Raw genomic sequence first — 15,687 nt, forward strand, 5'->3', positions numbered from 1 at the left:
CAAATAAGGACAACCACACCTGCTGTGCCTCCAACGACTGAGAGAGGCCCCGAATGGGGGAAAGGGTTTTGTGAGTTCCAGAGGGCCCAGAGCGGCCTTGGAGCTACTTGAGGACAGGTGAAAGAAGCATAGACAGAGGGGGCTTTTCACGGTTCCCTGTCACCCTCAAGGCAGAGGCCAGCCTGCTCTGACCTCGCTTCTCTTCCGCCTTGGGCAGACACCTTAGGATCTGACTAAAGCTACAGACTTCTTCCACAGGAAAAGTGCACATCCTCACTATGTGTGGTACATGCTTTATGGGGGCTGAAAAGCCCACAAGGCCTCAAGGGACTGGGCTGCTCCCCGCTCTTAGCTACCACAGGTCACCACCCTTCACCGGCCACCTGAGCATCACCTGTGCCGGGCACAGCTTCACTCGGTTCTGATGGCCAAGCTCCCGGCAAAACCTTGGGTCCCATTACCCAACACAGGTGTGGGTGGGGTCAGAAATGTGAGTGGAGGGACAGAGGGAGGGACAGCTGATCAGCCCCTGGTGCTCCCTGGGCCGTGCTCCCAGGAGGGCAGAGGGATTGATGGGGCTGTCACGCTTCAGTCCTTTCAGGCTCCAGAAGCAAAAGTGGTCCCTATTAGGTGCAGGACCCTGTGTTGCTCAGATGGAGTCCTCTGAGGCTGTGTCCACCCACTGAGAGCAGAGATCCTGAGGGCAAGAGGGCAAGCAGTGGCTCCCCCCACCCAGACTGAGTCCCTAGAGTGGGCATCGATCTCCTCTGGGAGCCAGAGATCCTTTGTTGGGAACACGGTACCAAAAGAAGAAAAACTACAGGAAGCCTCGATGACCTTGCAAGTCATTTTCCTTTATTGTGTTAACATATAATGAAATTCCAATTCCAAAGAGACATATATGCAGAGCAGACAGATGCAGAGTCTGGTATGCAGCAGTGAGAACCAGGCAGGAAGTGGGTCTGCCCCCTCTCCCCTCCAGCACAGCCCTCACCCCTCCTGGCTTCTAACCACCGCCCAGGCAGAAACCGAGCAGCTGGGAATAAGAGGGGTCAGTCTCACGGTCCAAGGAGTAGCCAGAGACATGGCCTTGGTTGCCAGGCCTGGCCAAATCATTAACTAGCTGTGGGACCTCGGGCCTCGGTTTCCTTATCTGTTAAAAGGGCTAGAAGTCCCTGCTAGGGAATGGAGTGTGTAGATGTTGTGACGGGTTGGTGACCATTAAGGGTCACCTGGTTGTCCTGCTGCTTTGGGATAAACTGCAGATTGAATCACTTGGGTTTTGTCACCATCGTGGCTCCAGGCGTGCCGGGGGACCTGCTCTGGCCCTGTGGGATTGAAGAGACCAGGTAGATGGCTGCCCCTGAAGCAGACCCTGCACTCTGAACTGTCCCTGGGCTGCACTGGTAAGCTACCTCATCAGGCCAGGGCTGACTGTCCCCTCCAGGTAAATGACAAGGGAAGGCTGTGCCTGGGGTGACACAGGGAGCCTGTGCAGGTCTCCCGGCTGCCCAAACGCCTCCAACCAGGAGTTTAGCAATAAGGGGGGCAGGGATCTGCTCCTCCTCTCCCCTCGTCATTAGCTGAGGGCTTGGAAACCCCGCTAAGAGTCCAGCAAAGCCCATTCGCCTCTGTGGGCTGATCCGCACCACGGTCACCTGTCCTCAGGCTTAGGGCTTCAGACGACCAACTGCCCTTTAAGAAACACACACCTGCATAAGCGTGAGCTGTGTCTACACCGGCAGGAGGAAGTGGAGAACCGAACGGTGATCGAGATGATGCAACAATAGGTGAGAAAGGTCAACTAAAGCTCAGTGAAGAACATGGGTATTCCTCCTTTGCGCGCCCGCCGGCCTCATTCCGCGATAGCAGACCCTGTCCCCACTGCGTGGGGGTCAGCCCTGCTCCCCCGGGAGCCCTTCTCACGGCCCGGACTGCCTCTGCTTTGAAACATGTATGCATGTGTCCCTGTGTTCACACAGGTGTCTACGATAGCTACACATTTGGGAAAGAACCAGGGCAAGTGGAAGAAGGGCTGCCCCATACTACATCTTCTAGAACCCATGGAGTATCTACACTTACAGAACAGAGAGGCCTCAGGCCCGTATGGCTCTCCCTGACCCTGCCACTTTGCAGATGGGGTCACTGAGGCCCCGAGACATGGACGATCCCAAGGTCGTACAGCGAGTTTTGGGGGGTGGGGGGTGCAGGTGGAGCCAGAAGCAAGCCAAACTGCAAGAATGAAGCCTGTGTGCCACTTGCCCCCCACCCCTGCACCTCCTGGGATCTCTTCCCCTCAAAGCACCCTTGGGGACAAAGTGCATGTTTGGGAAGAAGGAGGGCCACGCCCAAAGGCACAAAGCAATAACGGTGGCGCCCCAGACACCTGCAGCAGGTGAGCTGTTGAGCAACTCTGGGATGAGAGGGATTTTCTGGCATTCCTTCCATCACACTCTGAGGGGACACCTTAGCAGAGTGGGTCCCTCTCTTTCACTTCCTCCGTGACTTCAAGGGAGTGAGTGGTTGGTAAATCTTGGTCCTCAGGAAGCCCAGAGGCCAGGAAACAGAGAAAGAGAAAGAAAGTGACAGAAACAGCCCCAAATCAGGCTTGACCACGCAGTTCTGGAGGATCTTTGGGAAGTGACAGTGGCCAGCCTGTCAGAGTGTCTAAGACATGGATTTCACCCCTCCCCTCCCTCTGCCCGCCCCTGCCCCGCCCCCGCATGGGTGCCTGGGGCCAGGGCCTCTCTATTTCGGCTTCATCTCCACCCTGGAGTTGATGTCGTCGCCATCCAGGTCATACTCCTCCACCTGGCCGCTGGTCCACACCTTCACGCGGTCTGTGAGGTCACTGCTGCGCGGGGCCAGGATGAAATCGTAGATGAGCACAGCCAGGGCTCCCCCGATGAATGGCCCCACCCAGAAAATCTAGGAACAGAGAGGGCATGCTCAGAGGGCGTCCACTGAAAGCCTCCTCTCCTGGGACGCCTTTCCTGAGTCCGCCCCCCCCCACCCCCGCCGACCCCATGGCATGGGTTCTCTCCCACCGGTGCCTGGGTTTAGAGGCAGGCGGTGTTGAACCCCAACATCCCGATTCCAGTGCCCCCAGAGCTGGTCCAAGCCAGGACTGTGGTAGCGGGCATCTCCTTGCCTTTATGTGCCCCAACTCAGGGTGCCTGGTGTGACCAGACCAGCCCCTTCTTCAGGGTGGCCACGGCCCCACCCTCCCCAGCTTTGGAAGGGCCACAGGAACATCTAGTTTGATCAAAGGTTGGTCTGAGACAGAAACATCCACAGTAAGAACAGCTATGTCCATGGAGTGCTGACTCTGTGCTAAGCTCAACCTATAGGCGGTGAGGCCACTTGTCTCAGTGCTACCCCCAGTGGGGGGTGCTACGATGCCCCACTTCACCGCTCAGGAAATGCAGGCACCATGAGGGCCAGGAGCCCGCCCCAGGTCACCCTGAATGGGGTGCCGCTGGGATGCTGGCAGGCAGCAGCCCAGCCTGAAGTCTGATCCCACCACCCCCATGTCAGGCCTTGGTTTTCCAATTTCCTTGGCCCTGTCTGTCTCCCACAGCCTCTGTGATGAGGGAGGACGCTGCAGGGTGGAGTTGGAACTGCCATTCGGCACCTCCACTTCCCAGGGGATGGTGAGACCCCTTACCCAGTGGTCCTTGAAGTTATGAGTAATCACTGACGAGCCAAAGGACCGGGCGGGGTTAATGCCGCAGCCTGTGTAGTCGATCTGCAAGGGGAAGGCAGAAGGGGGAGAGCCAGAGAAACACAGACAGAGGGAGAGGAGGCGAGGCAATGACACACAGAGAGAAAACAGGGGGGTAACAATCAGGCTCAGAAAGAGGGGCACACTGACCCAGAAAGATGGTCAGGGGGTCCCTGTGCTGCCCTCTCCTGAGCAGGACCCTATCCCCAGCCCCAAAGAGCTGATCATCCCACCCCCCTACCCATAAGAGGGTACCCCGACCACCTCTGCCTGGCCCTGTTCTCCCCACCCTACCCCCAGCCAGGAAGACCCCACACGCACCGCGAGCAGATGTCCCAGAGCCACAGAGAGGCCGATGGCGAGGGGGCCCGAGCCCCCGAGATCACGGCGCCTCCTGTCAGTGGTGGCCAGCACACAAAGCACCAGCTGCAGGGTGCCGATGATTTCGATGCCCAGGCCCTGGCCAGAGTTCACACCGGGGGCCAGCTGTAGGAGAGAGGGACAGGGAGGTTGGGTGAGTGGGCAGAGGAGGGACTCTGTCTGAGACCCGCCCCCCGGGCCCAGGCAACTTGGTGTCCTCAAAGCCCATGACATCAGCCCCTGGCTAGGCCCAGAAGGGGCCAGGCCCCTCCCGAGAATACACCTCTGGTAGTGGACACCAGGCTCTGTCCCTTCCACGACTTTGAGGAGGTGCCAGCTCAGCCCCTGGTACCTGCTTCCTCCCTGCAGCACTCCGCCTAGAGGCCAGAGAAGCCTGGGGTGAGGCAGGGCATCTGCCCACCTCCAGCCAGCCAGAGTGCCCTGCGGGTACCGAAGCCATAGGCAAGGGGCAAGCCCCACACATGGGAGGAGACGGTCAGGGATTCTCAACCCTGCAGGGAGCAGAGAAGCAAATGGCCGGAGACATTGCTTCATACCCCAAAAGTCCAGAACATTCCACCCCATCTCCTGCTGCATCTACAACTCCCAGAGTTGAGAAGGGTCTTCCTCAGTTAGCTGGCCCCAGCTCCCTCAGTCTCTCTCCCTGTTCTGGTCTCCCGCGCTGCCCTGCCCTGTCTCCTACCCACCCTCTGTCTGTCTCTCCCGGTTCTGTGTCTCTCCCATTTCTTCTCAGCCCTCCCTACATTCCCCTCCCTCTCCCTCCTGGAACGCCCCCCCCCCCCCCAACTCCCTGGCCACATAGGCCCCGCCACCACCGTCTGGCTACCACTTGCTTTTGGGCCACTTTTAGAAACATGAGTCATGGAAAAAGAAGGGAATGGGAGCCGTCCTGAGGTCACCGGAGCCCTCCCTCTGCAGCTGCACCAGGGAGACCCCTCCCCGGGGACCCCTGCACCCGCCCCTTTGTGGGGGTCCCAGGGGCCAGGGGCACCCGTACAGGAGAGCTGGGCCACGTGAGCCAAGGCTCACTGGCAAAGATGCCTGGATGTGGCCATGTGGGCTGTCTTCCCCCAGGGCAGGGCTGGTGTGCCCAAATACGCCTGAACTTGAAGCCTCATCCTGGGGGCATGAGGGGGGCATCCTCCAAAGCCAGAGGGCATTTTTACAAAACTCTAGGTGGGGGGCCCTCCTCCACTCCCACGCCCAGTTTTCTCAGCCCCACCCTGAGGCCATCTTACAAGAACAATTCTCTTCCCGCCTTTGTCTGCAGCCCTGGGTCACAGGGAAAGTGACTCACATCCCCTCCCCTGTGTTGCAGCCCCAGATCTAGGCCTTTCCTGGCCGACCCCAGAGCTTTGACCCCTCAGCCCCGCCAGCCCGGGGGGCAATGCCCAGTTTTGTTCCCATCCCTGTGTTCAGGTCCTGAATCTCCTACTTGTGCTGCCATGGCCATGGCCTTTCCCCAGTCTGACCCTCAGTTTCCCCATCTGTAAAACAGCTTTTCCTGCCCACCTTCCAGAGTGGCCGGAGTTTCAAAGGCAATGGTGGGGGGTGTCTCGGGGCATCTGGAAAGGGCTGCTGAGGCAGGAGGGATCAGGACAGTTGTGGCTTTGTTCTGGTTCTTTCTCACCTTATCCCCGGGACTGGGGGGCAGCCAGAAGGGGCGGGGCCCTGCACAGGGTTGTGGAGGCCGGAGCGAGGCCTGCCTGGAGCCAGGACAGGCTCCGTGGAGGTGAGGTTGGTGTGACCGGGCCAACTTGTACAGATGCCCGTCACACTCACACCTGCTGCTGCCCTCCTGTTCTTCCCGCTCTCTCCTCTGCTCCCCAGCGCCAGCCTAATTGCTAGCTGGCCGGAGTCCTGAAACCAGGCCTGGCATGCTGATTAATGGAGCCATCGTTCTAAGTGGTTCCTGCCTCCTATACTCCCCATTCCCCACCCTCTCACAGACTGGGCCTGGGCGAGCTCATCTCCTCCCCCAGTTCTTAACCAGGTCTGAGTACCCCAGGCCCTGCTCTGCCCAAAGGCATGCCTTCTCATGCAAAGTGAGCAGAGCACAGGAGGGGGGGGGGGGGGGGGCCATGCCCAGCACTCTTGAGTCCACAGGAAGCAGGAGAGGAGGCCACCCGCCCTGGGAACTCTGGGTTATACCCCCTTCCTGACCACCCAGGGCCACGCAGGATGATGATCTTCCTCTCCCGATACCCATCACCACCACCACTAGGAAGCCTCCCCTGATTGCTTCAGTATCTACTGGCTACTTCTGCTTTAACCACCAACGCACTTGTGTGACTTACATCTGGAAAAACTTGATAATTCAGAACTGAAAAGGATAGTTAAAGGTCTGTTGAAACTTGATGTCCAGGAAAAGTAGGTAAACATTCAAAACATGTTACTGTTTACAACCCATTCAATTGGAAACAATTGCTTAAATAAGGCTAATCCCAGTTGTGGTCACTTGGTGTTGGGAAAAAAAAAATACGTCTGCACATCCCCAGGTAGTTTTGCCCAGCCGAGGCTTTATATTTCACTGATTAAGCCCCCTTCCAAACAACAACAACAACAACACAGTTTTATGAATATAAGGATAAACAACAGAATAATCCACACATTTAATGTGAAGTATCAGAAAGACGCCAGCTCTGCATTTTCACATCAAATCCATTTACGCCCACTGTCAAGGCCCAGTTCAGATCCCACCAGCTCCAAGAAGCTTCCTCCTATCCCTGGCTGAAATTAATTTCTGCTGCTACCCACTCACGCTGTTAACCCTCCTTCCTCCTCTGTAGGTCGTCCAACCCCTGGCCTGGGAGCTTGGTGAGGACAGAGTAGGGAGACCTTCCCATCTTGCTGCCCAGGCCTCATAGGGGACACTTGCTGCATAGCGACAGAAGTAGCAGATGATGCTAATTTTCCAGAACTTCTATCCTCTCTAGAAGCAGCCTGGACGGGAAGCTCTCTGGTCCAGTGCTAGTTTATTTGCTTTGTGGCTTGGAGACCAGAGGCCAGTCATTAGTTTTTGTGGGTCTTACAGGGCAGCCATGCAAGCCTCTGTAAGAGAATGGATGAGGAGGCTGAGTCCCAGGGACAAGATAGCAAAGCCAGGATCCTTGTCCCAGCCAAGGGTCCTGATGTCTACACGCCCAGCCAAGGGACCTAGCTATTCCCAGCTTGGTCTGAGGAGCAGGCAGAAGATGGCTGTCTAGCTGCCAGTGTGCCCCAGCACCCAGGAGAGGGTGGGGGACAGGGTTGACCTGTCTAGACAATGGGTCCCTAGAACCATCCCTGCTGCCCATGGACAGACTGACCAAGGTAGCTTCCTAGGCCCAGGGCCCCAACTTGACCTGGGCACCCTGGTGTCCCACCCTTGGGGAACAGCAGGCACCAGGCCTGGCTGCACTCTGAGCATACACTCTCAAAGAACAGGGGAGGGGAGACATCGAGGCCTGCCTTGCTCACCCACTGCCTCCAGGACTCAGCACTCACGTGAGGGGGACCTCAGTGGGTCCCTTGTGTTACTCCTTCATGGATATTCCCGTGTGCATGTTCCTGTGGGTATCCACGGCTGTGTGTGCCTCCTTGTATGTTCGTATATTGGTACCTGCAGGATCTGTAGGTGACCAGATGTGTCCGGGTGTAACTCTCTCCTTTTCCTTTTCATGAGACATTAAGAGGCTTATTACAAAATAATTGAATGAAAAAGTCTATCAGAGAGCTACATAAATTCGAAACCTGTATGCGCCAAACAACATAGCCTAAAAATAAGCGACAGTTGACAGAATATAAGGAGAATTTGATCAGTCCACCACCAGAGTGAAAGAGTTTAACAACCCTCTCATAGAAACTGATGGACTGAAGCAGTCAGACAATATAAATAGCACAAACAGGAAGGATTTGAGCCACATAATTAACAAGTTTGATTTAAGGAAACTCTGTAAAGCCATCCACCCCAAATTTGAGAATATCCACTCTTTTTCAGCCCGTGGACATTCAGACGAACTAGTCAGGTATTGGCCAGTGTATCTCAACTTTCTCTGAGAATCCCTATCGCACAGGGTGCCGCCTCTTACCAAGGTGGGCCCTGTGCATCTGGGGGTCTCTGTGACATGTGGCCCTGTATGGCCGTGCTGTGTGTCTGATGGCATTTCTGAGTGTGCAGCCCTGTCTCTTTGTATCACACAGCTACACACAGGGTCCACTACTTGGCTGGGGAAAGGGGAGGAGGAGGAAAGGAAGCCCCCTTGAGGGACAAAGAGTCACAGATCTCAAAGGGCCCTTATTTGCCCCCAGAAGCCATTTCATCTTCCTGACAAGAAACAATACACAAAGTAATGGCTTCCTCCTTCCCTCCCTCCTTCTTTTCCTTACTCCAGGGCAGTCCCCATCCTCCTGCCAGGGAAAGGAAGAGGCTCCATTGAGGAGCACTTACCCCACCTTCCTAGGATCCCAGGGCCTGAGTGGAACCACCCAGGCTTGAGAATATGCTCTCTACACCCACATGTGTATGCCCCTATGTGCCATGTATGTGTGTGTGTTGAGGGGGAGGGGACGTTAGTGAAGTGTGAACACGTGCACTTTAGAGAAGCAGAAATAACCCAGGGCTGAGAGGCAGGCTGGGGGCATGGTCCTGCCCTGCCTTGATCTGCTATACAACCTCACAATCTCAATGCCTCTGTGGCCTCAGTTTCCTTATCAGTAAAATGGAAGCCTCGGCCCAGATTTTAGTCTCCAGGATTCCTCCCTGCCTGACATGGGACCCCTAGCCCCAGGACCCACAGTCACCCTCCCGGCCAGGATCCTGAGTGCAGGATTCCCACAGAGCCATCTGACCTGGGGTCTCAATACGGCACACTGCTGTACCCCCACACAGCCAGATGCCCCCAGAGCTGGCTGCGGGCAGATTCTACTTGCACACCTAACGATAGGGAGCTTACTGGCTTGGTGGCAGCCCCTTCCTGATTAAAAATAAAAATTGCTTCTTTGCACTGAGCAGACATCTGCCTCTCTAGTTGTCCTGGTGGTGGAATTTCAGGCACTGAAAGGAGCTGCTAATGGGAACAGGGCATTTTCCAGGCTTTTCTACCATTTTTGAGTTGGGGTTCTTAACTCCACAGAACTGCAGCTCCTTGGTTACATAAAGAGAACCCCTCACTTATCCCCCTAAGCATCACTGTGGGCAAGGAGCCCCCCCCCACACACACACACACATCCCTGGGGAGAGGCCCAGGCTGAGGGGACAAAGGCCATGACAACATTTTCCTGCCGACACCTGCGAGTGTGTTGGCTCAGCCCCAGCTATTCAGGAGACCCCAGACCCACTGGCGCTTCCAGAGGGCAGGGACCATGGCCCCCAGGGAGGCTCTACCAACAAGAACAGAGGGCTCCTGAGGAAGCCCTGAGCCAGTCCCTGAGGGGTGGACATACGGCACGTTTAAGCCACCTGGGGAAAGCCCTGGTGGCTAATGCTGAAGGGACCCTTGCTGAGTGGGGCCCTAGAGAAAGTGGGGAGCACTCTCTGGGACTGAGCTCAGGTTAGAGGGCCCTACAGGCAATTGGCCCACAATGAACTAATGGCTCAAGGTGTGAGAGGAAGGAAGGCTGTGACCCAGGGGCGTGAGGGTGAGGCGCGTCCCCTCAGACTGAGGCACTCCAGCGGGCCACGTCCCCTCTCGTGGCACTGCCCCTTCAGACGAGGATTCGCAGAGCGAGCCCTGGTTAAGGCCAGGTATTGGGGTGGGCAGCCTGGGGCTGGCAGGGCTGCTCCGAGGGCCCCCACAGGGGAAACAGCCTCAGAATTTTCTGTGGCGAGGGAAGTCTCCACCACAAAACTCCTGCCTCTCGATGCCCTCCCCCTCATCTGGTTCTGGCTGGAAACAGTAATTATATGTCCCAGCTGTGGCACCACCACCCAGCCCCCAGCCCCCCTCTCTGGGCACATCCGTCTGAAAACCGGCTTCCCTTTCCCCAGCCCACCCCCAGCTCTGGAGGAGGCAGAGGGGCCCTCAACCTTGGAAGAACCGGTGGCCCAGCGCGGGGGTGGGGGGGGAAGGGGGCCAACAGGGAAGGGACAACCCTCTGGCTCTGTGGTTGGGGAAACTGGGGAAGGGGAGAGTTTAGGGCTGAGTCCAGGCCCAGGCCGTGACCTCCCACGGCCGCCTTGCCTGTGCTCACAGCCTGTGCCGCCCTTTCTCTGCCTGCAACCCCCTTTTCCTGCCTCCACATTCAGGTTCCCCATGGAGCTTCCTCCCCGAAAGCCTTCCAGGCCCTTCCCACCGCTCAAAGGCAGAGAGGTTCCTTTGCCGCTCTGACAGTCCCAACACCTCTTATCACACCTGCCTCCTGCCCCATATCGTGGGCAGCTGTGCGCGGGGCTTATCTTGCTCGCCAGGGTCTGCCAAGGGTAGGGAGCTGGTGACTCAGCCCCCAGCTCAGCCCCCAGCAGTCCCATTTTGGTTTGCAGGGAGCATGGGTGAGTGAGCCAGAGAGGGGAGGAATAAAAAGAGCCAGCTAACAGTCAGGACTCCCAGGTCCAGGAGCATCTTGCATTTTCCAGAGCCCAGCCACGCCCTGCTGTGTCCCTATTTCACAGACGGACACTGGGGCCACACAGGCGAGCTTGTCGGCCTGAAGTGTTTCAGTGTCTGACAAGGACAGAGGGAGATGGGGACACCAACCCCTGCCTCTGAGACTGTCACTTTGGGCCTAAATTGGGGTTTGGTTCTTAGAACCAGCCAGGATCCTATAGGCTGGACAGAGGCCCGTGGTCTCTCCAGGGTGCATCCCAAGTCCTGACTCAGTGAGAAGAGAGTTGTCCCACCATGCCACCAGGGGCACCCCCTGACTCACTCCAACCACTTCCTGCCTCCTTTCCCTATTTTCCTTTGAAATCTCCATGCCAACAAAGGGCCCCACCTAGGTTTGGGCCAGGGTGGGGTCCGGGGCCCAAGGGGCTATGGGAGCCTCCAGCAAAGCCTGGGGGAAAGAATGTGTCACTTGCTGCGTAGACTGGTCTCTGCCCCTCTCGAGGCATTGAGGCCGCCTGCCGGGTCCCTTCAGATCCCTTCAGATCCCAAGTCCGGTGTCCCAGAGGAGGCCTTGAGAGAGATGCTTTCTCTGTTTCTAGGCCTAGAACTTGTGCTTCTGGACCCCAAACTTCCATTGTGTGGACAGGAGAGTGCCTGCACCCCACCTCAACACTCAGTACCCTTGTGTTCAGTATGGCCCCTCTTAGGCTCCTCGTAGCCAGACCCTCCTGGGAAGGCTGATAAACTCAAGTCTGCAAAGTGAGCTTGCTGGTGGTATGGGCAGGGCCGAGAGAGATCTAGAGACCTGGGTTCCTTCTTGGAGTCTCAGGGTCCTCAGCTCCAGTGAAACTCAACAGGTGAGCAGAAGCAGGCCTTGAACACGGTGTGCTTGCCTCTGAGACCAGGGCTGGCCCCTGCATGAGCTTATCCCTTTCCCCCCCCCTATCTGCAACCTGCCCAGCCCAGGCATCTGGGTAACTCTGCAAAATGGAGGTCAGAGAAGGGAAGGGACACTGGATCAGGGTGTGGCCAGATCAAAATGACACCGTGGGTGCCCACCCTCCCCCACATCTGCCCGTGATGCCTGAGTTAGAGCGCAAGGTCTGACAACAGATGCCTGTCCTGCCTGTCCCTTGAGAAGGAGGGTCAAGAGGGGGCAGAAGGCCTGAAGAGATTCAACCCCTCCCCTGCGAGGCCCTTTTCCCCACCCCACATCGCGCCCAGCCCAGCCCTAGTGTGAACCTGACCCTACCCAGGGGGCACTCTCCGAAGTCACCTGGCTCTGCCCCTCTGGAGAGGCTGAGGCTTGGAGGAACGTGGCCTGCCAGAGTTCTGCCCCTTCTACCCACCTTGGCCACGTCTTCCCTGACTAAAGTCTAAACTCCAGCCTGTAGGCTAATCTTCAATCTTGGGCTGAGCCACAGTTAGCTCCTCGGAGGGGGCTGGGTAAGGTGTCACTGTGACACAAGAAGTGCTAATTCCCCCGTGGCAAGGCCATGCCCTCACCAAGCCTCCCTCAGCTGAAGCGCCCGGGTCTGAACTTCGGCTTGGAAGCGAGAGAACGTTTGCTATATAATCACCCGCCGAGGAGCCCTTGGCCGGCTCCCTCGCCGTCCCTACACCCGCCTGCCCTGCCCGGGCCTGGCCAGCCTCCTTTCTGTAGATCGGATTCCTCCTCTGTGCTCCTTCACTCTCCCCTTCCCTGGGACGGCACCCTCCAAGCCTTCCTCAGCCTCTCTCAGGCCAGATTCCCCCCTGCTGTGGCCCAAGCCAGGTCTGAGTTTGCACTTGGCTGAGGGTCTGGAAAAGCCCAGGTCCGCGACAGCAGGCAACTGCCGCCAACGGCCAATTAGCTGTGCTAAGCGGCCCGGGAGGAATGCTTCTCAGCAGCTGCCACCCAGTCGCCAACCTCTGCTTACCACCAGTGCCCCCAGCCCAGACCCCACTCAAGCCAGGAGCAGTGGGCACACACAGGTACACGCACACACCCCCACCCACTCACGCAGTGGCCCTAACTCTCCCAGGCACACTTCTAGACACAGACGCACGCGGGGGCACACAAGCTTACACAAGCTCAGAGACCCATGCCAGCATCCACGTGCGCACACCGCTCACACACACACACACATGCGCACACGCCATGCCTCACAGTGCCCGGCGACAGAGAATGGAGCCCAGACAGGAGGCAAGATGTCCCCACGCTGGCCGCCACCCCACACTGCAATCCAGGAAAACCACCTGCAAACAGCCGAGAGAGTGTTTTGACCCCCGGTCTTTGTCCACTCCCTGGGGACCAAGGTGCAGGAGGGGCTTTTTCCTTGAAGGCAGTTCATTCGGGGCCCTGTGTGACCGTGGGGCCGCCCACCTGGGTCCTGCTCACGCACTGGCAGACCTGACACGGACATGCCCAGCATCTAGGTCAGGGCAGCAAAGGGACAGCGGACAGCGGCTCCTGGGGGCCGGGCTGTGGGAAGAGGGAGCTGGCTGCACAGGCAGAGCGGAGGGGGGGCCGAGAAACTACAGCCGAAAGGTGCAGCACCGTTGGCCCGAAGGTTAGCTGCCTCCAGAGCTTATTCCCCACAGTAGGTGCCCACAGGGGACATTGGCAAGACTATTGTTCTCTGGGTCTCGGCTTCCCACAGTGCCTGGCAGAAAGCAGGCTCTGGGCTGCAGGTGTAGCTGAGCACCAGCCCCAGCTCCGCATGACCCCCAGAAGCCTCTTGTCCCCTCGGCTCCTCAGTGTCCCCATCTGCACAATGGGTGGAGGGGGAGACCTATGCCATCTCTGCCCCGTTCCAGAGCCCTGGTGCCTGGGACGACCTCACATACCTCGTTTCGGCCGAGCGAGTTGTCCGGCAGGGAGGAGGTGACGCCTGAGAGGATGGCAGTGGCCACGATGGCCCCCACGCACTGGGCGATGATGTACATGATAGCCCTGAGGATGCTGATCTGGCAGCTGAGCAACAGCCCCAGCGTGACGGCCGGGTTGAGGTGGGCGCCACTGATGTGACCCACGCTCTGGGCCAGGGTGGCGATGCTCAGCCCGAAGGCCAGTGACACCTTCACGTTGTCCTGGGAGGCACCTGCTGTCTGGTTGTTCTTCACCGGGTAATTGAAGCCCAGGGCGGAACCGATGCTGATGAAGACGAAGAGGGTCATGGCCAGGAACTCGGCCACCACGGCCCTCCAGAAGAGCTTCTTCTTGAACTCGCTGGCCATGCTGGCAGGGGGCTTGGCTTGAGACCGCTGCCTGGTGCTCTACTCCCTCTGAGAGCTGAGCCACAGCCCGGGCTGGGCCTATTTATAGGGCCCCGGGGGCAGGAGAGGAGGGGGGAGCACAAAGGGAGGAAGGCCTCTCCTCGCTCCTGGCCCGCCCCACACTGCACGGGCCTCCTCTCAGCGATGGATGCAGACACAGCGCTGCTGTCGGCCTGCCAACTTTTTTCCCTCCCTCCTCTCCCTCCTCCCTCCCTCTCTCCCTCCGCCCTCAGCCCTGCCCAGCCCAAGGAGGCAGGCAGGAGGCAGCCACTGCTCTAATAGGCTTTGGGAAATTCCTCCAAGTTGGCCCCACTCAGGGGGCCACAGAAGTCCAGGTGTCCTTGCCCTACGTGCAAAGCTCAGGGGGTGCCCGCAGGCAGAGCCAGGAGCACTGGATGGGGCAGGCTGGACTCAGCAGGTGGACGGTGCCTTCCCTGGAGGCGGGGCACCATGATACTGCTTGCCTGGCATCTCCATCCCATCCCAGGGTGGCGTTAGTCTGGAGTCCCCGGGTCCAGGGGTCCCTGGGGGCATTCTGGGCCTCCTGCATCCCAGACTAGGCCTGGCCACTGGAAGTCACTTTAGGGATGTCCCGGGCCCCAGAGCCACTGGCCAGGTCCAGTTGATGGGGGCTCAGAGGCATTAAGACTCACCGAGAGCTTGTCTGTGGCCCACCCTCCACTCTGGGGTCAAGGGCAGGCTTTGGGGGCCTTCACGCTTCTGGAGAAATTTGAACCAATGATTTCAGGGCAGGTGGGGAAAACGGGAGCAGTCTAGGACTTTCCTCTCAAAGGCTGCAAGCCGGCAGACCACTGGGGAGAGAGAAGGGACGGCAACCTAGCCTGGAGACAGGAAGGAAAGAGGAGAAAAGACACAAGATAAGGGGAGAGGCAGAGACACAGACTGAGAAGGGAAGACAGACAGACAGACAGGGGAAAACAGAGGGAATGAAAAAGTAAAAGGGCAAGTAGAATCCCAGCAAAAGTGGAAGTGAAAGAGAGACATCTCCAGGCCAGGCCGAAAAGGAGAGACAGACAGGGAACACAGAGGGTGAAGAGATAAACTAGAAAGAGAGGAGACAGGACTGGACCCAGAGGCAAGATACAAAGGGGGAAAGATGGGGGAGGGGACAAGGCTGCTCTGCAGACCCCTGTGGTCCACCCTGTGCCCTCCCTGCACAGCCTTAAGCCAGAGGCCCAAAGGCAGCTGATAAACTGTGCAAGCAACTAGACTCCCACGGGCAGGCAGCTGCTGCCTGTCCGCCAGCCTGGGGCAGTCAGGGTGTGCAGTTAGGGACAGAGCAGCCAGGTGGGGCCCTGGGAGGCAGGCAAGGCCCGGCCCAGGAGGGAGGGGCCCACTCTGGCCCTCTCCTCCCACCTCCTGCCTACCCGTCCTCAGTCCTGCTCCTGAGTATTGACTTCTCCTCAGTTTACAGGTGGCAAACTGAGGCCCAGCAAGGGGAAGGACATCTCTAAGTTCTGCATGTGCCAAGGGCAGGGCATGAATGGGCATGCGGGTCTTTGGCCTCGTGTCCAGGGGCCATCTGCCGAAGATGACACCATGCCCTGTTGGCCACCCTTTTGCCTGGCTGCAGCACGCGCCGAAGCCACCCTGGAGCGGCGACGAACCACCCAGGGATCAGCCCGGGATTTGCCGGGAGCAGGAGGCCCCCTGGGGGTGGAGGTGGAGGGAGCTGTGGCCACCTAAGTGCCTGTAAGTACAGGATGGAGTGGATGCAAGGCATGGAGTTGGCACGGTGGCCAGAGGGCCCTGCACGCTCAGCAAGGCCCAGCGGCCAGA

The 15,687-nt window shown here is 58.3% G+C and overlaps 1 protein-coding gene across 1 annotated transcript; it reads right to left on the reverse strand.

Moving 5' to 3' along the window:
* Positions 1-833: 833 nt before the first annotated feature.
* AQP1 (aquaporin 1 (Colton blood group)) lies at positions 834-13,925 on the reverse strand. Its single transcript, XM_025929428.2, has 4 exons — positions 13,459-13,925; positions 4,046-4,210; positions 3,668-3,748; positions 834-2,928 (listed from the first exon to the last, which is right to left on the reverse strand). Exons 1-4 carry the CDS (start codon positions 13,846-13,848, stop codon positions 2,749-2,751), a joined length of 816 nt encoding a protein of 271 aa, XP_025785213.1. The 5' UTR covers positions 13,849-13,925; the 3' UTR covers positions 834-2,748.
* Between the last annotated feature and the right edge of the window lie 1,762 nt (positions 13,926-15,687).

The sequence above is a fragment of the Puma concolor genome, chromosome A2 (assembly GCF_028749965.1).
Source record: "Puma concolor isolate L17-30 chromosome A2, mPumCon1.1.hap2, whole genome shotgun sequence".
In the NCBI taxonomy this organism is placed as follows: Eukaryota; Metazoa; Chordata; class Mammalia; order Carnivora; family Felidae; genus Puma; species Puma concolor.